At 37.5% G+C, this 23,350-nt stretch overlaps 1 protein-coding gene across 8 annotated transcripts in view; it reads right to left on the reverse strand.

The window, feature by feature from the left end:
• Window positions 1–23,350, reverse strand: part of PTPRG (protein tyrosine phosphatase receptor type G) — a 610,625-nt gene that overhangs the window by 188,131 nt on the left and 399,144 nt on the right. For all 8 annotated transcript variants that reach the window (XM_088134427.1, XM_088134425.1, XM_088134422.1 and 5 more), the window contains exon 5: window positions 12,809–12,904. In XM_088134427.1, coding sequence (XP_087990553.1) covers window positions 12,809–12,904 — 96 coding nt within the window. The remainder of the gene's footprint in view (window positions 1–12,808; window positions 12,905–23,350) is intronic.

Below are 23,350 nucleotides of genomic sequence, written 5' to 3' on the forward strand. Positions count from 1 at the left end.
TTTGATACCTCTGTCTTTTTTTGGACTTTCCCAATTTGTGAGAGAGTTAAAAGCATTTTTTTTTTTAAATCATGCAGTAAAACAAATTTCTTTTATCAAGCCCCCAAATTCTTAAACTGACAGGAAGTACAATTTCTGGCAAGGTATAAAATACAAAAACATCACGATCTGCTATCGTTAGGGAATGCCTAACTAATTTCTTTCATTCTAATCATTATGATCAGCAAGCAACCCAGTTATCAATCGTCTCCCAAATCTCACTGGGATGAAGGTAATATGAGTGCTGTGACTGACTACTGCAATTTGTACCTATCAGATATCCAAGTATTATTTGTGAAAGACTTGTAATAAAACGTACTCATAAACTGTTGGCTACCCAATTGAATATCTTTTGCTGTATGAAGAGAAAAGTCATTTCTATTAAAAGCAAAGCAGATTTAATTCAGAGGGTAATAAATCACTGCATTCCAAATACGAACATCAATAGCTTCTATAAATATTCCGACGCCAGCTTCACTTCCCAGCACTGGGAAAGAAAAAAAGTATAACTTTGCAATGAACAATGAAAAACATTTCAAAATAAAATGAAAAAAACAACAACAAAAAAAACAAGGCTGCTAAGAAAAAGAAAGCGACCAAGGAAGCAGAGGATAGTGCTAACGTAGATCACAAAGCTATTTAAAAACTTAATAATTTATACTGTTAGCGTATTAATTAGCAACAAACGGTATCATAATTAAGAAGCACTTGGGAAAAAAAATAACACTTTATCTGACTCAAATCATATACAACTGAAATTTCCACAACTGGTGCTTTATATGAGGATCTCCCTTTATTTTTATTCCTATAACAGCATCCCTGTGAGATAGCATGGGGGAGCGACTATGACTGTCCCAAAGTCACCCGCTTAATTTCTGAGGATGAGGAAATTAAGAGTTGAGTCTGAGTCTGCTCAGGTCCACGCATCAGGTTGCCCCAGCACAGGTACAGGCCACTAACTGTTTCTTGAGGGCAGGGACCCATAACGTTATTTCCACTTGCCCCAGCCTGCTGGGAAAGCAACCTCTCCCCATCTTTCCTTGCTATGCATCAAAAATAGTGTTTTCTGATTTGGTTCACGTGATGTTGTCTGGTTTGTTTGCTGTGCTTCATTTTATTGCAGACATAGGCTTCTGGCCCAACTGGTTATGGGATCCTGGAGTAGGAATGTCACCTCCCCTCGGGTCACTGTTTGTAGAGGATAATCCTGATGAAGAACTGCAAGAACCTTAGGAGAAAGTAAATGACAACTGAGTCCTGGGAAAGGAGAAAGTGTGAGAAAGAAACTCAAGCTAGCCCTGCCTTGGTTTGGGTTAAGAGGGGCAGGGGAAATCTCTGGCAGGCTTTCAAGATTGTGTTATTATACCTTACATCAGTAAAGTAGCATTCTTGAAATCTTTGCTCTGCCTGTGTCCTGAACGGGTCTACTTTGAAGGCCCACACAATCTGCTATCTTCCAGGCCCTTTACTGCAGGCCAGGGAAAGTTGGATTGTGGGGAGGAGTAACTAGATGAAATTGACAAGAGTCCTGCCAGTTTCTCCTTATAGCCCAAGTGACAGAATTGATGGTAAAATTTTCCTTTTTTCGTTTTCGTTTTGTTTTCCTTACAGGTTTACTGATGGAACAGTAAAATGGTGACCTTTTTTAGCCAGGTGAAGGAGCATGCCGTCAGTGATCTGGCATGGCGGGAGGGGTAAAGAAGCCTGGGAATCTATCCATCAGAGGCCTTAATAGATGTGGTCCAGAGAGAACATCAGGCCATCACTGTGATCAGCGAAGAACAGGTTGATGTTGAGCTGAAGGCTTGTGTGCAGAAAAGCCCCTAGTCCACACCTTAATCCCTCTATCACACTGGCTCCCACTCATAATGTCAATTTTTATTCTTCTTGCAATGAGTAGCAAAAGAAATAAACGTATGAAGCTTGCTTTTAACCTAGCTGTGAAAAATGTTATTTTAATCTAGCAAATCCAAAACAAATCCATAAATCCAAGCCCACAGGATCACACACAAAGAGAAAATACATAGAACAAAACGATTTGTGGCTTTCTAAAGCCAGCAAAAAGACTTGTTTAGTTATCTCTTTAGTAGTTTATTGTCACATTTTTAAATCACCACAGTCAAAAGACTCTTGGCAGTATAAAATATTTAACATTGTTAGCACAAGAACCCCCACAATCAAAATCATATTTATTTTATTTATTTATTCAAATTTCTAGTATAGCCGCCAACTCCAATGGCTCAGTTTTTAGCTCTATGAGGCTGCTAAAAGTTGTCTAGTTCTACATTAGGGAAATGTATAGTTTTCATTAAAGACTGTCAATTGTGTGTGTATCTGTGTGTGTGTGAGACAAGTCCTATCACTTTCATTTAAAACTACATCATTGGGAATACATTTATTTCATGTTAAATCACAATGGTACACCTAGAAAAATGTTCAGGAGGTGTCAATGGCTGAAACCATGAACATCGCAGATCTCCCACTAAGGAAGCCTTTTTCTCTCATTGTCCCAAATTTTCTAATGGTTTGAGAACCAGAAAAAGTTATTTTGATTGCTTGACTAGCTATTCATTCACTGAGCAAGTGGAAATAAAAGCTTTAATATTACAAAGGGGAGGAGATGAATTTTAAAGCACATGCCACATCAGGTATTCCCCAAAAGAGAATATAGGCTTGCAAATGTAGTGCAAGGGAGTTTGTTTTGAATGTCAACACCTTCAGGGAAAATGGCAAAAAATCATCCTATTTCAATACATTTGATTGGTAATTTAAAACTCTAAAAACAAAGCCAAGAACCATTGGCTTTGGGAAAATCCAAAGAACCATTTCCAACATAGCATTACACTCATGATTTTACCTTCTGTGGAATAATCTATATCCGTTTTATTTTCTAATCCTATTCTGAAAAAAAAAAAAAAACATTTTGAGACACTTACAAGCTTTGATGCTCCTGGTTCCTGGGTTTGAAAAGAAGAAGTGTAAAACAGGTGATATCAGAGGTACCAAATGTCATACATTGTATTTCTATACAGATATTCTCCAAAGGAGCACTGAAAAATGGATGGCCATGAATATTTTCCAGTTTTAAGTTGTGCAGGTACAGAATTTCATTTGCCTAGACATGATGCATCAACAAAAAACTAATAAGAGAAAAGTATGAATTACTCCTGGGGGGCCACCAAGGGCTCTCCCAGCATTGGATACCCTTTCCATTTCATCAAAATGTTGAAGATCACTCCTTAGACGTATTTAAATGGATCTCTAATCAAGAGATGTCAAAAGAGTACTGAAAGAATCTTACTGTTATAAGATCATAATAAAAATTACTTCTGAATATTTGTCTGCTCTGTAAAGGCAATAGGAGACTCATCCCATAACATGATTTTAAATTAAGATGTTCTATTTTGGAGATTCTAGAGTCAAGAACTTCATTTCCATATTCCTCAAACTTAACAATTTACTTATGATATGGGGGCAACAGGAAAAATAACTTTATCTGTTCCATCAACCAGCAGATAGAAAAAATTTAGTAAAGCTAATTACAGCCATCATAATCCAAGAACTGCAAATGTCAGCAGAAAATAGATAACAATAAAATGTCTGTCCCCTTCTCCATTTTTTCTTTTCTTTTCAAATGAACCAGTCTGGTGGACAACAGACACCTCCCAGTATTTTATTATTCTTCTAAAGTTTCATAAGCACTATTGTCCTCAAATGTGATACTTGGGTGAACACCATCCCATCATCAGTCATTTCTTACGAGTTTAATGTCCTGAATGTCCTGAAACACTGGCATGATCTAAGGCAGGGAAGGGCAATCTGGAACTTGCAGGGCTCATATACAGTAGCTCCCAAATACTGCCTTGACCACTGCAGTGTTCAGTCTCTGGAAAAAAACAGGGGAAAAATGTTCAATCCAAGGTTATTAAAAAATTGTCCAAACTTGTTGGGCTAAGGTAAGATTTTGGGGAGATGTGTGATCACACTGAATCCACAGGATAAAACAAGATGCAATCGTGAATTTGCATTCAAGAGTTATCAGACTCCAGAGAGCACAACAGACAAACAGGCTAGAGTTAGAATACAGAAGATTGAGAGATGTTTATCCAGACAGTATACATAAAACTTCAATTCTGGCTCTGTTTTAAGCAAAAATATCTGCAGGGGGGGGGGGGGGAGGTTGGACTCATTCCCTTCAAGCATTTTTTTCTATGAAAACTACATGTATAAGGATCTGATATTATTTCCAAGGGCCTATATCTATTCCTGGGGCCAGGTGATATAGAAGAATCAAAGTCCTAGACTTAGTGGTGATCATCCATTAAGGTTCAGAGAAGTCTATATGGGATTTTGAGTAGCTTAAACCAAAATATAACTGCCTTCGATTGTCTGAAGGGCTGTCATGTAGAAGAGAGAGTAAAATTGTTCAAAGTTGTTGCAAATTACTACAAATAATGGATTTCAGTTACAAGGAAGCAGATTTCATTTGGACACCAGGAATAATTTAGCTAGTTTATGGCTTTGTTTACATGGTATGATAAATCAAAATTTGGGGAAATTTCTGGTTTAACATGAATGCTAGTATGTATGTATATCTGTATTTATATTTTATACTCCCACCTTTCTGCCCATAGGGCACTCTGCTTAATTGTTCATCATCCTAACAATGGAAGCAGATTAAAAAATCATGAAGACGCCCTCTGTGGTTTATTTAGTATGACACCTAAATTTTGTCCCCCTCCTAATAAACTGAGGTTGAAAACCACCATTTTTATTAGCTTGTTTGGGACAAAAATGCCAGGGATGCCAACAGGGACAATATAATAAATGAATCACAGAAAAAATCTCCATTGTTGGCAGAAAGAGCCAAGCACAAATTATGGAATGTGTACCAGCACACTGCCACATTCATAATAAGCAGAAATTATGAAAATTGTGACTTACCATGATGTGTGGTAAGGTGAAAGACTTCCCTTACTTGCTGCCTTATTCTCTTAACCACAGATGCCAGAAAACAGTATCTCAGGCTGACTTTCCCTCTTTCTTTATCCATCCATCCTGCCTAAATTGCAGATCTCTAATGAAGTTTCATTAAAAGGCAAAAGTGAAGGGCAGTGTTGAGGTCAGTAATCAAGTGAGATAAATCTGAGCTGAATTGTAAAGCAGATGCTATAGGTCAGCCCATACCAGAGTTTTAAGGAGCCATATTAGGAACATGGAAGGGTCCTGTCTCAATTTACTAGCTTCAGGAAATACTACCTCTTTCCTATTTTTTGTGAGCCCCTGACAAACTTCTCTTGGGCTGGGCAGTGTGGCAAGCTCTTTCAAATCATGATTTGTTACATAAAAAATTACTTCCAGTTGTTCTGCTGCTTTCTGAGTCAAATCAAACAGTCTCCACATGTCTTTATATAGGCAGTAGACTTTCTAATAGAAGAGAATATCTGTAGCTCAGGTTTGAACTGTGGTGTTCTTGGTGCTCTCTGAGCTTGGCTGTTTGCTTGCAGATGTTTCATTACCCAAGTAAGGCACTGATGATGATACCTAGTTGGGTAATGAAACGTCTGCAAGCAAACAACCAAGCTCAGAGAGCACCAAGAACTCCAAAATAAATGTTCTAGAAAAGGCTCTGCTTCTTGATCTGAGGACAGGTTATCCATGATACTATTGTCTGTCTTTCTGTCCATCCATCCATCCATCCATCCGTTCGTCCATCTTTTGTTAACTCATTATTCACTTCTCAAAATACGTTTTAAAAGTTGTTGAACTATTTTAAGAGCTAAATGACAGGATAACAAACAGCTTGTAATCTAGTTTACTTATTCTTTGTCTCGCTAAAGGCATTATATGGAAGCCTCAATTGATTAAAACCATGATAGGTGGCAGAGATCAGTATCTATGGGCTCATCTGTGACAACTATTTCCTACTCATTTTCTGTATTTTGCATAACTTTGCTTACCTTGAGAGGGAACAGACTGATGGATATCTAAGCATCCTAACATCCATTATACCGCTCTCTGTTCTTTACTCCTTTTTTGTCAATAGAGTCTAATAACATTTATGTTCTATAGGCGCTACCAACTTTATTAAAAGCACCAACCCCAGAAAATCCATGTACATCATGACCTTCACTACCACAGTATATAAAAATAAAGAAAATTAGAGTGACTTTTAATTTACTCAATGTGGCCCAGTGTATTGGCTCTTGGCAATTGTCCTTGAAATCTAATGAACTCAGCAAGAAAACTTTTATATGACTGCAGCTGAATTATTAAATAAGGGTAATAAAAATGAGAGTTTTTCATTATTAAAAGTGACACTAATAATTACACAGTATAGTGTAACTCACTTAATTTAGAATCTAAATGTAAAAAGAGAATGTATGGATGTTATTAAAGAGTTGGGATAGACTACAAGTAATAAAGCTCATCAGCTAGGAAGGACTGAATTTAAATCTCATTTCAGGTAAAAATACAGTAGGTAGATTTGGGCAAGTCACTCTTCCCACAGTTTCCATCTCCCATCTTGCTATATGGATAGAGTAACACTAATCTACTCTACAACACTATAATAATCATCTATTAGGATTATTATGATAATGAATGCAAATAATTTTGTTACTCTATTCAGAAGTGAATCACACTGAGTTCACACTGCATTCAATGCATCTTATTCTCAGCTAAGTGATTATAACAGCTTTCTCGTGCCTGTTGCCCTCTTATGTTTTGGGAATATATCTGTCAGGTTTCACATTGGCACAGATGTAATTCTTGTCTCTCCAGACATTCAACTCCTTATTCACGAATAGGCTTACTTGGCAAATGGCTCACAGATATAACTGGGCAAGATTAATTCCTTTGTTGCAAGCAAGAATGAAGCCAGCCAGATACACAGAAGATCTGTCCACCACAATTCCCAGAATCAAAACCCTTACATAGATCCATGTGCTTAGGCTTAAAGGCTTTTTACTCCTGCCTTTCCAACTCAGTGCATAGTTGGCCACCCTCTTGGCACCCTTGGAATGCACCTGATCAATGTCGACGTAACAGTTCTCCCTAGCAAAGTCACCACTGATTCCTTCCTTACCAGCGTCATTCCTAATATGATCTCTCAGAGGAACTTGGGCAGGCCTTCAAGATTCCTTTATTTTACTTCATACAATAAGGAGCGTCCCATCCCTTGCCAGTTTCTTGACCTGGCTTACCTCAAAGGGCTGACCTCAGTCTTGAAAGGTTGAGAAAGCCCTTAATGGCTCTTTTATACCTTCCCCAAGATCAGCTCTACATTCCTTTACAGCCTTAGCAAAAACAACAGCATTGCTGCTAGAAAGATCTATGGGAGGAATTCCTTCACAATGACTTCACTTTGTATTGAACTAAAGTTTGGGAAGCAAGGGAAGCTGTAGCCTGATGGAGAGCTGACAAAGAAAGGCTAGGGTATTCATACCTCCTAACCAAATAAACACAACCCAACACATGAGATTTTCATTGAAATCAAACTGAAGAAGAACTGGTAGGAAAAAAAATGCAGGAATGCATTAAATGGAACAGGGATCTCCCTGTCTTCTCAAACATTCAATTTCTTGGAAAAAGGAGTACTATTACAGCATTACCGTTCCTTCCTTTGATAGCTTCTTCAGTAGAGGAGCAGGAGGTCAGAGGTAGGGTATCTGGTGCTCTCCAGATGTGGTCATGGTCCATGGTTAAGGAAATTTTGTCTATGGATTGGTGCAGCAAATTTATATCCTGCCTTTCCTCCAGGAATTTAGGGTTAGGGTTAGGACATACTGTATATTGTACTGTTGCTACAGTGTTATTCCTCCAGCTACCAACAGGAGGTAGGTTGGGCTGAAAGAGAATGCATGGCCCAATATCATTCACTGAACGTTCCTTGCTGAAACTAGTCTTGAAAGTGTATCTCTATGGTTCTAGGCCAATATCCCATCCATCTCACCACACTGACTCTCAGTGCTAGTGAATATATGAAGTACATACAACGTACATTATAAAGTTTATGTGGCAAGAAATGCAGAATGTAATTTCTCCCTGACAGTTATGAATTAATGATGCTTTAATTTATGACCTGCCTGCCACCATGTATGCACACACATATGTACATACAGAAGTGAGCACTGGGAATAGTTTTATCTGTGGAAAGGATAGACATTTTATGAAATAGATTTTTTTTTAATCTGCTTGGTTAAAAGAAGTCAGAAAGAGATCTTAGGAAAGCACTAACTTTTTTAGTTTACAACTTTTCAGGCAGAGATTACAGAGGAGTCTCAGCAATATTAAGACAATTTCTGTAATGCCATAGAAAACAAGGTTAAGAAGGAAGCATTCAACCTATAATAGCTTAGGGCGAAATCTTTTATTACATAAGGTCTTCCTAAGACCAAGTTCACACCACCCACTTGTGGAGATGGTGCAGCATACAATTCACAGAAGAGAAAATATCTACAAGGGACATTAAATGGAGCATAGAAATAGCCTACACAAACTCCTAGAAATGTATTGTGGGATTCAGCATGACTTTCAAAAGCCTTGTGATATCTGAAACTCTCAAAATTGGTCAATTTAATTATACCAGGACTTTACTTTTTACTTTATTTCTTTTAAAGATAAAATAAGACAGAAAAACAAAGAAGTGGTATATGGAAGGGTACTTCTCAGCCTCCAAGAAGATTCCTTTTGGAGCAGGTATTCAGAATACTGCAATTTCGCACTGAGTGGGAGGTAGTGAATTGTTGCTCTGACTAATATATATCTTAGCTGTCAGGTAGATCAAATGTGAACTCCCTTCTGGTAGCTGAGAGCCACATTTAAATGTGGAGTTGGGTGGGGAAAATGTATGGGTGATACTACAAAGTGAGTGGGACCACATCATACACATGGGTTGCTATGAGCTTCTCCATTTTTTTCTGGATTTACGGACTTTTATTTGATTTATCAGTACTGAGCCTTGTTTAAGCTTTCACTACAGTTTTTTTTTTTTGGGTGTGTGTGTGTGTGTGTCTTTATTCTATCTGCAAACAACAATAGAGCATGTTGATAACATGGGCAGTGGGCTCCAAGTGTAGTTAAAAAAAGGAGCTTCCAGACCAAACATGCCCTTGAGGTCACAGCCTTGCCATGCTTAATCTAGTCAAATAATTGGCCAGGAAAACTGTTAAGCCAGAGGATGAATATATGCAATTCAACAGGCAACAAAGCACAGGGACATGATATTTTTACTGGCCTATAGTATAAGTATAGCTAAAAATACATACCCCAGGTATTCCAAGATTCCTAAGAGCAAAGATGATTGTAATTTCTCATCTCTTTCAAATTACTATCCACCTCCTGTTGTAAGTTGAAAGTCTCAGATATGATGCCCAATTATACCACAGTTGTCTTGATACAGTCATTCAAAGCCCACTCTCGCCCCATCATCCAATAATTAGTGAGGTCAGTTTGCTAGTTATGATGATACTCTATATTTTATCCAAGACTGACTCCCAAGAGGTTTGTGATAACTCCAAAATACAAGATGCAGCTAAATTGAATTTGTGCATATAGTAGTCAGGAAGACGAGGGATAATGTTTCCATCTTGTTACTCTACCTTGATGCTTTAATGATTTCTCTCCTGTATAAAGGTGGGGAATAACAAAAGTAAAATAGCTAAACTATGCAGAAGCAGGAAACACAATCTACACCTCAAGACAAAGGAAGAAAGATCATGACATTAGTTTGCATTTTGATTTGTTTTTGTAAAACCCCTCCTGGCTAGCATCTCCCAGCATACAGACTACCAGACAGAAAACTTAACTTGGTTTAGATTGTTTCGGAAAAAGTACAAATTCTTACGTACACCAGAATTTTAATAAATTTATAGAGTTTCAACCCCACCTTATTGTAACTCAAAAGATGCACAAGTGTTTATCTCTTGCATTCAACTATCACAAGGTTTGTTTGTTTGTTGATGTATGTTGATGTTTTAACCAACACATGCATTCCAGCATGGGTAGCGAGGTACAATACAGGTGCAGAATCTCTTGTCCTTCAGAGGTTTGGATTGTCACTCCCATAATCCCTTCATATTGGCCATTGGCTGGCCTTTGCTAGAAGGGTGAAATGATGAAATATAAAAAAATAGTAAGAAGAACGATAAGCAAAATTATATAGCAATTGAGACCAAAGTTCAGAAAATTCTCCTCTGAATACAGATTAGAGCACTGAACAATTGGGAAGATGTTTATGATCTCTCCTAACATCTGTTGAACAGGACTCATGCTAGCTAAGGAATGAAAGGAGAAACATAAATGAACATAAAAACAGAGTTCCATGCTGTCCATCAAACAAGCATTCGGAACTTTAAATAAAGGAAAACTTCTGGAAATAAAATATATTCTTATTTACATCAGACAATAATCTAGCTGTTGATTATATACTGTCTTCAGGTTATCTGGGCAGTTCATCTTCAAACTTTGTTAGTTCCTTTCATATAAAGTTTGCTGCTATATATATTTCGAACATAATCTTCGGCTATATTTGAATGTTATACACATATACTGTGGATGAAAATTATTTCTTTTTATATCCATGTCTGAATTAATTCAGCCAGCGATCTTCTTTCCTGTTAAAACACTTTGTTTTAACGTCAAGTGGTTTATTTTTAATACATGGATCCAAATAAACAAAAAACATTAAAATCAAAATCTGAGCAAAGGTCAGGTCCACCTTTCTAGACAATTATACAGCATATACAAGCCCTAAGATAATAAGCTGTACAGATAATAAGCTGTAAAATAATGTAAAATTCCATTGTTTTTTTATTCAGACAAATACAGCTAAATACTTTGGGATCATTCTATCACTATGGCAATGCAAGCAGAAAAGTAAGAAAAATCACTGTAGGCAAAAGTGGATGTTTACTCAACTCTTCTGCTGTTACTGAAGAATTTTTTTTTTTTTGCAGACTGCCAGGAGTGTCAGTGTCTAATCTGGATGGAACTGTAGTGTGGGCACAGGATAAAACATCTCTACCTAATACTTGAAGATTTTGATTATGCAGACAGAGAAAAAAATAACCCAGTGGTCAGGGTGAGAACTCTATCTTCCCTTATATGAATAAGGTCATTTTTGCCCCCCAAGTTGCTAAGGACCAGGGAGTGAGTCTTTGGGGGAGCTACGCTTAGGCTTTTGAACTCTCATTGGAGGAAGGCCCACCTCACTTCCTTGCTAAGTCTTCCAGAAGTTGTGAAGGCCTTCCTTTTGGGGAGAGTCTTTTTTCACATACAACACTCTTGATATTTTTATCGAATTGCTGTTTCAACCTTGTCAATGGCTGCATCCACGCAATGCCTCTAGCCAGGGTCCTGAATTAACACACTTTCCTGGATTTGTGCAGTACGTTGAACTACAAATTAACTGAAGGGTTTTACACAATGCACTAAACCACACACAAAAAATCTAATCAACATAAATAATAATAAAGCTTAGTGTATTGTGCAAATGCAGCTGCTAGATATTTAATCAGTTTACATGAGTTGTATGAATACAGCCACTGTGTTTTATTTCTCTGCTACCATTTGTTGCTTTATATTTCTGTCTTTTCCTGGTTGCCGTGTGATGTCTAGATCTCTGTGGAAGATAGGCAGGATGTAGATAATGTAAATAAACAAATAAATATAAAATGCCATAGGTTTTGGGTTTGAAAACCCCAAAATAGTTGTATGAATAGTAGTTTCTCCCAAACCATTAATAATTCCTAAGACCTTTCAGAAAAATTGTTTCTGTCATGTTTGTAGGTTTTCTTCACTGTATCTTAGCACATTTTTATTGCTGTACTTTCTCCTTTTCTAAAACGTACTGTCCAATCATAGCCCTTAGGCTAGTGCTAAAGATTAATGCAGATGGATAGAGAGAGAGAGAGATACAGATATAAACAGACAGACACATTTCACACAAAATAGTTTGAGGTTCCTCTTTCACACTGAGAGGCATATCGTTTATATGTGTAAACTTGTGGCAGCCTTCCGGAATAAAGTCAGACCGTCACTTTCACCTCAATTTATCCTTTGCTCGGGAAAGGAAAACCATTTCTCCAATCTAACGAGACAAAGACCGCTTCAATTTGGCTCGGCCTGTCAACCATCACAGGCAGTGCCCCTGGAAAATACAGCAAGTCCTCAGGTGTGCTGAACCTGTAAATGAGCCAACTGAACATTCACATTCGTGCAAAAAGCACATCATAAAAGGGGGCTCCATAAATTCACTGAATTGGAAAAACCAGTTTCCCTGAGAAATTTAGTTACCATGACAATTTATAATAAGATGCTGTTACAAGTGGGAAAAAAAAAGTGTGTTGAGGAGAAGGGGACTGACAGTGTTGATTAATAAGCTGGCAAGTTGCAACTGAATTTAAAGTTTTCCTCCAGCTTAACCGGCCCGTTAATATTCCACAAACCTGAGCAATGGGCTCTGATAGCAAGGTAACTTCTATGATAAATGTGCTCTCCAATCTGTGCACCAGTCAGGCAGCTATAAAAATCAGAATAATTCATGCAAAGATTTCCATTATGTTTCTAAAAACACTTATTTACATTTTAAATCGCAGAGCAGACAATATGAAATATCCTTCATTTAGACAGGTGTAAGTGAGAAAACAGATGCATTCATTAAGCGAGAAACAATTCAATGAACAATAACAACAACAATAATAATGGAAGGGGGGAAGAACTTTACCATCTCTTGGATTAAAGACTTTGGGGGCACTAAATAACTTACTTGGAAAAACACAGCCATGGTTCCTATGATCCTTTTTTCTTGGATTGCTGTCCCAAAGCTGTCAAAGTCATCGGGGTTGTAGAAATAAATCTGCATCTGTGAAAAATGGGAGAAAAAGCCATTTTTGAGAACCTGAAGGCAAGATAATGTGTTGCTTTTGTCAACCCAGGAGACAAAAGATTAAATCTCTGGCTTAGTCATGAAGTTCACTGAATAAATCTCATTCGGTTTCCCTCTCCTGCTGCCTCACCTATGTTATTTTATTATTACTATCACCTACAGGGTTAGGAAGATTAGATGATATACAAGAAGATGTACAAAAAAGCAGTTTCAATTTAAAACCCACTACTCTTAATAATAGACGCAGAACTTTTAATTCTAAGCTATTGCATCTAATTACAATAGGCATCCAAGAGGTCAGATGACAGATAATGGAGTCCTATGACAACTTTGAACCCTCAAGCCCCTTTCTGATAGATTTCCTGCCCTCATTTAGTCACTTACATCAGGGCTCTTCAACCTTGGCAACTTGAAGATATGTGGACTTCAACTCCCAGAATTCCCCAGCCAGCATGGGGAAATCTGCAAATCTTCAAGTCACCAAGATTGAGGAGCCCTGACTTACATGGTCCTAGTTGTTGGTTGAACAATAGACCAGTAGTTCCCTGGTTTTAAAGATGAGTTTATATGTAATGAAGAGGCGTGTGTGTCATCAACCATTGATAGTGACAGGGACTCCCCTGAACTTGAAATCCATTTCCTATCAGATTGTTCTGCACAGGTTCTTCTTTCTCTGGCTGAACAAAGAGTTAGGAAAACATATGCTTTTACGTGAATTATCAAGTTATATTTACAACTACAATGGTTCTTATAACAATTGTGACAAAAAAAATTATTTAGTTCTCAGGTTAAACACTGCACCTTTTTTCTCAAAGGATTTCTTTCTTACGGAAAAAAAAATACATATACTGAAGAACAGTTCTGCCTTCCGATAAGAGAGATTGGTTGGCATGGAAGCACATTAGCGAGTTGCAGTGATGTACAGCTTACACAAATATGAAGGCAATCAAACAACAGCTTTACTCCATCTGCTCTTCTGCGGGAACCGTCCTAATTTATTAACTGAAAGGCACTACAAATTAGGGGCAGGCATCCACACAGCAACATGTGGGTGGCCGTCTGTGTTGAATAACCAACACCTGTGCATTGATTGCTGTTCTATGATAATAAACCCTTAGTTTGTTAGCAACATCTGCACTTCAATATTTCCTTCACCCACATGGGTGCCTTCAGCAGTAGCATCACCTATATTTGGCAATTTCCAAGTAAGTGTGTTAGTCTGCAGAAGTGAGATCACAATAATTGATGCTCAAGCTGGATTAAGATTCAGCAGATGCAAAAAAACTGTTTTTGCTGTCTATGAAGCTATTGCAGTTTTTAGCATTATAGTAAATTAGATAATTGATTTACAGTTAGTCCTTGTTTAGCAACCACATTTGGGACTGGCAACTCAGTTGTTAAGTGAAGTGGTCACTAAATGAAACTGCAACTGTGCTTACAATCTTACTTCAGCTTTCCTTTGTTTTACAGACCTGCAAAGGTCATAAATGCAAGGACTGGTCATAAAGTTACTTCTTCATCACCATCGTAACAGTGAACGGTTGCTAAATGAGGCAGTTGCTAAATGAGGATTACCTGTATCTAATTCAGTACTGTCTGTAATACAGTATCTGGCAGCAATGGTCCAGAATGGCTTTTTTAGCCTTTCTTGCAGATGCCCGGAATTGAAACTGTTTGCCAGAAACTGTGGATTATTTTGTAAGAAGAGCATATATGCTGCTGAACTTCCAATTAAATCTCCCTTCTTGCCAATAAAATATATATTCTGAAACTTTGAGCTTTAGATATTCTAATACTGCTTTCCCCATCTGATATTCCCAGAGTTCTTAGCTAGTATGACCTATGGTGGAATTGTTTGGGGTGCAGAACTTTCTCATCTGAAAGGCACTAGGTTCTACAGCTTTGATTTCCAAATATGAGACAGCTTGTCTTTGGAAGCTCAAAACCATCATGATTCTTTTCTCCCAAGGCTCTTAACTGGCATGAAAGCAATGTAGAGCAGAGGAATTACAGACTGTGCTTGGGATATTCTAGTTTAATACTCCATTACAACATTCCCCGTAATAGTTACCTGCAACTATTTTAAAAATGTCAGGATATTCTTCTTTACCACCTAATATTTCAGAATAATCTAGTTAATGCATTTTAATTTGGTTTGATTTCTATAACCCAAATTAGCACATTTTCATATCTAATCTATAACCCCGAAGAGCAAAAGTGTACTTTGTTTTAACTATGGAAACAAAAACATTCTGAATTCTGAAAATGGCACTAACAGAAAATTGTTCAATGGCCAACTATTTATGTTGTACTCTTGAACCCAGTGATGCCAAGAGGCAGAACTCTCAGCAGAATGAGGCCCTCCAAACAAAGCAGAATTTCCTTCCCAGATGTAATGGTCTGTGAGCATGTCCTTGAGAGATAGGAGGAGCAGAAGCAGACTAGGTAATGGTCAGATAAGAGGCAGCTGAGCCCACAGAAGCAATGGACTATGGCAAATGTCTCAGAGGGGACACTCCTCCTCTGAGGGGGGAGAGATGCACTTTCAGACTTGCAAGATTCTGTTACTGTAACTTTGCAATAAAGGTAGTGTTAGTACTCATGGTTGGTACTTCTTGTCTGGACTACCTCTAAGGGTCATCATCAAATTTGAAGTGAGTGAAATATTACAAGATGCCATTTTATGTGTGTATGTCGATATAAATCAGAGTGGAAAATTACACAAGTGCACCAAATGCTTTTGCCACCCTTATCTTTTTATTTCCTGATGAAGACCATGGGAATTCAGCAGAGAATACATTGGCTTGGCAGAGCTAGAAGATAAGTGTTAATTGTGTTGACTTCTTATTTCCAGCCTCATAGATCATTCACAATCCCATACAAATTAACAGCCTCCAGGTTTGGGAAAAACTCAATTTATACAAAAAAATTCAACATGATATATTCGTGCACTGATGTTCAAATTAAACACAATTTGGCCTTCAGTTGGACTGCCTGAGTTCCATTTACCTGAAATCAATAAAACCGCCAAGTTAATGAGTATACATTATATTTTATTGCTCATTCACAATAAACTAAATTCCAACCTTTCTCAAATAAAATTCATAAACATATTTATAGCATATTATGGTAGAATAACAATATTCAGTAAATGCCAAACAATTTCAGACCATCTTGATAATATTTTAAGGAAATTCATGTTTTTTGTATGCGTCCATAAGTATAAAGAAGGGCACTGATTTGATTCAAAGTTTTACAAATATAATATTTGATGTCATCATCATCACTGGTCTCCCTGGATGTGGATAAAACTTTTGACATGGTATATTGGAAGTATCTGAAATGAATGTTGTTTAAATACAGATTACTTCTGTTTTTTGTCAACTGGATTAACTCCTTGCATTAGGTGATTAAAAATGGATTCTTTCTTCTTTTATGAAGATGTTCGCTGGAACTTATGAGGAATGTCCTTTATCTCCCCTACCTTTCAATTGGTGTTGGAACTGTTGTCCTGCTGTATTATACAAACCAATTATATTTCAGGTATAACTGTGACTCAGCATAAACCGTTACTGATGACATATGTTTTATTGGTAGTTATGTATCCCCTATACAAAAATTTACTGATACTGTTAAGCAATTCAGAAATTTATCATATATTAGTTGAAGTAAATCTGAGCCACTCCCCATGGGTGCTCATATCTATTTCTATGGAAATGTGTAATAAATGAGGGATTAACTGTTTATTCATTTATTCATTGCATTTCTCATGGGACTCTCAACAGTTTCACAATAATGCAAATATTAAACAACCATAATCTAAGAAAGTCAAAGGACAGAAAACATACAGGCCCAAAATCCAAAAAGCAATCCAGCAGAACAATCCAAAAAACAGGCCTCAGCTGCCAAATACAGTGGTACCTCGGGTCACGAACGCTTCTGTTCACGAACAATTCGGTTCACGAACAGCACCGTTCGCAAAATTTTGCTTCCATGCGCGAACTCCGCATCGGGTGATGAACAGGATCCGCAGCCATTTTCCCTCCTGTGACACGTGGTCGTGGCTTCCTGTAGGGAGGGGGACTCTCCCTCCAAACAATATCCGCCTCCCCACCCACCTTCCTGTCCTCCACGCCAGAAGTCGCCTCGAGCAAGGTTAGTGTTCTCTCTCTTCGTACTGTACTGTACTTTGTTTCATATTTTTGTGGTTTAAAAAAAAATACATATGATTCAGAACGGATTAACTGTATTTATATTGAACCTTATGGGAAAATTTGATTCCGGTTGCAACCAAAATTGGTTGGCGGCCACATTCGTGGGGGTCAGAATGGATTAACCGTATTTATATTGAACCTTATGGGAAAATTTGATTCGGGTCACGACCAATTCGGGTCGCGACAAGAGTCGCAGAACGAATTGAGTTCGTGACCCGAGGTACCACTGTATTCTCTGAAAAAGCTCCATCTTCAACTGTTTCTGGAAGGTGACTAAAGTTGAAGATAATCTAACTTTAGTGAGAGGCCATTCCAAGGGCCAGCACTGCTACAGAAAAGCAGTGTGTCTATGTCTTGGCATTCCACATCCCTTGGAAGTGGAGAACCACCAGTTGCTTTTCCTAACAAGACCTAATAGGTTGGGCTGATTCAAGAGGGTGAATGCGGTCCTGAAGATAGCTTGGTGCTAAGCCATAAAGGGTGTTATAGGTTAACACCAGCACTTTAAATTGCACCCAGAAGCCAAAAGGAAGCCACTTGCACCCAGAAGCCAAAAGGAAGGCCATAGTACACATGTAATGTACTCTGACTGGTGAATATTAGATAATAGACTTATGGTGCCAGTTTGGATCAACTGAAGCTTCTGAGTGGCATTTAAAGGCAGCCTTGTGTACAGTGTATAGCAGTAGTCTAACCGATTGGTGGCAAGGGCATGAGTCACTAGAGCAAGATTCTCATGTCCCAGATAGGTCTGCAACTGATGATGATTGTTGTTCGAATTCCTATATTTCAGAATAATTTTCCAAAGAAACTTTCCTCGATTATGGATTAAAGATTTAATTTTAAACATAAATTATTTAATCATAAATTATAATTAATATAAGCATATTAATGTGCTTTGGCCTTTATCACTATATGAAGAAGTATGGATTTATCACATCACAAAGAAGTTAATTATTCACTATTGGAAAGACAGAGTTACACCAGATTTACAATCTTTGATTATAGATATGTACTCAATTTCAGCTTCTGAACTGGTACTCCCTCAACCCAATGAAAAAACTGATGAATACTACTTTGTCTGATGAAGTATCTTCTGTATGTAAAACAGAATGAGTTTATATCTCTGTCTTTCTTTTTAACATAATCTGTATTTTTAAAACTAAAAAGTAATATTATATTGTAAACAGTTGAGACAGTGGCCACACAGACCTAGATTTAAGGATATCCATTATGCTTCTCAAACCATAAAGACCAACATTTATCAAATCCAGTCTCCAGAATCACCTGGCAAGTGGGCAGCCTTATAAATTGAACAAAATAAAAATCCTGTTTCCAGTATTGGCAAGCCAAATGTCTTTGGAAACATTTTAATAATGGCATGAAAAGAACAATTCTTCTCCAGTGTTTGGCTCAGATATATACCCTGTTCAAACATCATAATAAGTCACAAAACTTGGTTAGAGCACCCAAACCCACTGATACCTCCCTCCAAGGAAGGCAGCTATAAAACTGTGCGTCCTGAGGTGGGGGTTGCAAGTACAGGTAGTCCCCATCTTAAGGACACCCAGTTTACAGATGACCCATAGTTAAGCATGGAGCCTACTATAGCAAAATGTGAGCTAAATACAAATGATTTGAGTTAAATACACAATGGTTTGAGTTAAACAAACCGGCTTACATACAAATTCAACTTAAGGACAGACCTTGGGAATGGAACTCATTCTTAAACTGGAGACTACCTGTATGGTTAGTTCCATACAATAATAGCTCCATATCCTGTGTTTGGCTGCCATGTTAAACTGTAAATAAAGTACTTGCAGGTGTTTTCAGAACAACTGAATCAATCTTTAAGAATTATTGTGTGCACTGCGAATCATATTTGGACGTTGTTGGGATGGAACTATAATTCTGACTCTTATTCACATAGCCAATGTGAACCACAAATTTGCAAATAGCTAGTAACAACTTCTTCCTTTTGAAATCATGGGCCATTAATAGTATTGACACATTCAATCAGCTCACTGCAAATTAAGTTTTTAAGCCATCCAAGTTACTAGTAAATATGAAAAACAATGGTTTCTTGCTATAAGATGGAGTGAGTTAAATTCCTCTCATTAATTTATCCTTGTTCACATGTACTAAAAAGGGCATAACATTGTGTCCTCCTGGTTTGAAACTAATTCCAGTTCCCATAATGCATGGTGCCAAAGAACTTTAGTTTGTTTAGACTATGGATCATTAAAAGAAGCTAGGATCAAATCAACTTTCAGAGACCTTCATAAGGTAAATGACAAGTGGCAGGTCTTCTGATCGCCAATTTTGTATTCAAAAGCTGCTCTTCCAGACAGAGAGAGAAGAGCTGTGGCTGGACTGCAACTAAGCTGGAAAATGAGAACCTGAGGACCAACTTACTTATGGTCTGTCTTAACTCCCTTGTTTTCTTTGTAAACAATAATCTGTGTCCAAGGGAATCCTAACAGTTCCATTCTTCTTACTCAGCTGGAAACCCTCTATAAAGTTGCCTGGAAACCATCTATAATTCAAGGTTTAGGGGAAAAAAAAGCAAATCACTAAAATATGTTTTAATTTGATCTCCCACTGAAAGTTACTCCTTCAATGAGAGAATACAAAAATATAAATAGGAATCAGGATTTCCAGGAATTGTTGCTACAGTTTGCTGCACTATTTTTTCATAATTGACTATATTTAACATTTATTTAAAATATTTACATGCTACCTGTCCTGCCATGCATTCCCTAGCAATGTACAAAACTGAAATGTACATTAAAACCAGAATAATATTTTAAAAATGCAATGCAATAATACTTTTTTTTTAGTGTGATGGGTGCATTTTAAAATAATGTAAAAATAGCCAGCCCATAAGTAGTTCCACTAAGGTGCAGCATTTAATTTTGTTCAGCATTCCTATGCTCCCTGGTGATATGATGCTGGCTCCAGGTGATGGGAACTGTAGTCCAACAATATGGTTTGAGAAGGCTGCTTCAGCCTTCCCCAAAAGCTTTTTGAAAACAGTCAGCCTTATAATGGACCAGCCAGCTATCCGCAGAGGCAATAATTAAGTGAGCTGATAGAGAGCCAAATTATTTGGGGAGGAATTCAGGGGAAAAAGGATTCCGAGTGCAGAATACTGGAGGAAGTATTTGGAGTGATTTGCTTTGATTCAGTGGAGCTAACTATTAAACAGTCTAATCTTTAATTATTATTACCTCTCTCAGCTGCAGTGTGGAAAGGAATTATTCTCAACCACCACTTGCCGCAGAATATGAAATCCTTACTCAGAATCAAATTGTATGCAAAGTCTCTATATGCATGTAACAAATATCTTCGTGAAGTTTTTCACATGACAAAAATATTTAGGGAACTGAGAGTTTTATCATGGTGCATTTGGTTTCTTGTTGCTGGAATTCAACAGACTTTGCAGTCTAAATACCATTTTCAAACCAAATGTAAGGAACTCATGACATAATGACTTTATGGCCACAATCCTGCAAACAGAGAAACATGCTTAAACCTACTGCTTTCAGCTGGCTTAAGCATACTTAACATTATGTTGGGCTGTGATTTATCTTTTTTATTGCTCTAACTGATCAAACATTAAAGCCAGAGGGCTAGAAATGTACATTTCAGAGAATTAGAAAAGAAAAGAAAAGAAAAGAAAAGAAAAGAAAAGAAAAGAAAAGAAAAACAAGAAGCAAATGCTTTTCCTAATCTTTTTTTTTTCTTCTGTTTTAAGGGCAAGGTGATTAACTAGATGAGGGTTCCTCAACCTTGGCGACCTGAAGATGTGTGGACTTCAACTCCCAAAATTGGCTGGCTGGGGAATTCTGGGAGTTGAAGTCCACACATCTTCAAGTCACCAAGGTTGAGGAACCCTGAACTAGATGATGCAACATCCCAAACAGTATCTTTTGATAAAATTTTTAAAGAATGTGAAACCCATGTAAGTCTGATTATGAGTGAACTACTCTTAGTTTCCTTCTTCCATAGTGGCCAGAAAAATATTTCCAAGGAACTAGCATTCATGGGAACAGATCTTTATTTTCTTAACCTTAGATATATACTCTCTTGGCACTCTGTGAATTGAAAATTAATTCTTCATTATCTTCTTGTCCATTTTTAAAAACCCGTTTAAGCTCATGGCTATTACTTGGCTAAGTTGCAGTGTTATAAGAGTGGGAGACAAAATATCTCACTCCTCTGTCTCCAAACCATTAATAATTTAAAGACAACAACAATCTATTACTTTCCCACTTACTCATCTTTTTATGTCAAACGAAAAGCCCCAAATGCTTTAGCATTAGCTGTAACCCTTTCAGAATTTGAGTTGCTAATTTCTGTAGCTTGTCACATACTATTTATGTATTTATCATGCTTCTTCTGAATTACCCTTGGGCTAAGGCAATTCACAGCTGGAGATGATGACAGATAAACCAATAGACAAATACAAAAGAAAAATGGATGCAGACTAAAGAGGAAAGAACCAGTTTTTGCATATTATTATGGCAATCAGGTAGAATTGATTGTGAGCATTTTTATGACTGAAAGAGCCAAGTGACATGGTTTCCAACTGGATTTGTAGAATGAGATCTACTATTTCATTTTCCCTTTGATCCACCCAGGTGGAATTAATCTTTTCTTTCCTTTCCCTTTCCAACCAGCCCTTCATCCATAAATCTCAGGATGAAACGCAATCAATAAAACAAACCAACTTAAACTCCTAAAACAATAAATCACAAAATAAACCAACAAACAAAGCACAACTATTATACAATCAATAAAAGCCAGAAGCTTGGGAGACTAGCCAGATCTTAACTTGGCAGAAAAATAAAAGACTCTCAGTGCCAAGTAGGTCAATGTGGGGAGAGCGTGCCATGACTAGGGTGCCACAATCAAAAAGACCCTCTCTTAAGTATTTTATAGTACTGTATAGTTACGCCTCAGCAGATTTCAATACTCAGGGAGATCTTACTCTTGGGTAGATGAGCTGCTTGCACAAACACTGAGCCTCAAACTATTTAGGGTAGAGTTTGACCACACAGCACCTATGAACATCAGGACATTCACTAGTATATCCAATGGTTACTCACATGATTAAATACAAATAAAAATAATCACCTATATGGGATCAAAATGCAGGACTCAGATGCAAAATAATCAAGGCTTCACTGCAGTGTTTATTAGAAGTGTACACTGGAGGGGACCCACCAAAAGTTAGTGGGAACACTCCTCTCCGGGCAAAATGGATAGCCTGATATTTATACATTTATACAAGAAGGGGAAGGGGAAAAGATGCATATATACATATTCATGTGATGATGCAGGCATACATCAGTAAGCAATAGATCTCAAGTTACTTTCGGCCCCTTTATCTCATCCTCCTTCAAGAGAGATGCCTCGTGTATTTGCCCTTCTTCTTGTCTACTATCTTCAAGGAAAGCAATAGCCTTACTCAGAGGAAGAAACAAGTTAGTTCAAGGTGCCAAATGCCAGGAAGAACTGCAAGACAGATGCTTTGTGTATTGGGATGCCTGTGATGAGGCTTTGAGATAAGGCTTTTCACAACCAGCCCAGTTCACACCAGTTGAATAAATTCTTTACAACCAGCCAGCTTCAAGAGTGCTGCACATTTCTTTCTATTTCAGTTCTATTAAGGTGACATCTGAGGCCTCTAAAAACTTCTTTCCTTCACCCAAAGATGTATTTTCCTCACACCTAAATCTCAAGAAATCTTTCACAAACATACTTTAAACAGTGCTGAAAACTTGTGAGGTTTTGTGATTGTGCAAAATTTCAAACAATTTGGGGTGTGCCCCTGGGCTATTATGCAGTATCATGGATCCCTCCCCCTCAAATTGTCAATCCCAATTTAAATTTTAAACATTATTACCAAAAGCTTTAAGTTAGATGTACAGTATATCGAAAGCCTGTACAGTAGCTGTAAAACTAAAAGTAAATGCTTTCTGTACTAATTGCACCTTCCAAATCATATGCAAAGGCTGAGCCACTTTTATTTGATTCCCAGATTTGGGAATCACTGATCAGTAGAACATTCACCTTGTTGGGATTCAGCCTCCCTTGGTTAGTCCACATGTAACCTATTACAACATTGTAATAGCAATCCAGCAACCAGCATAACCTTGCCCAACTCTAATGATAGGGAGAAGAGACAATACTGAAATGCACT

Source organism: Python bivittatus, unplaced genomic scaffold (assembly GCF_059951505.1).
Source record: "Python bivittatus isolate LINGU-HERP-01145 unplaced genomic scaffold, Pbiv_v1 ctg000080_np1212, whole genome shotgun sequence".
In the NCBI taxonomy this organism is placed as follows: Eukaryota; Metazoa; Chordata; class Lepidosauria; order Squamata; family Pythonidae; genus Python; species Python bivittatus.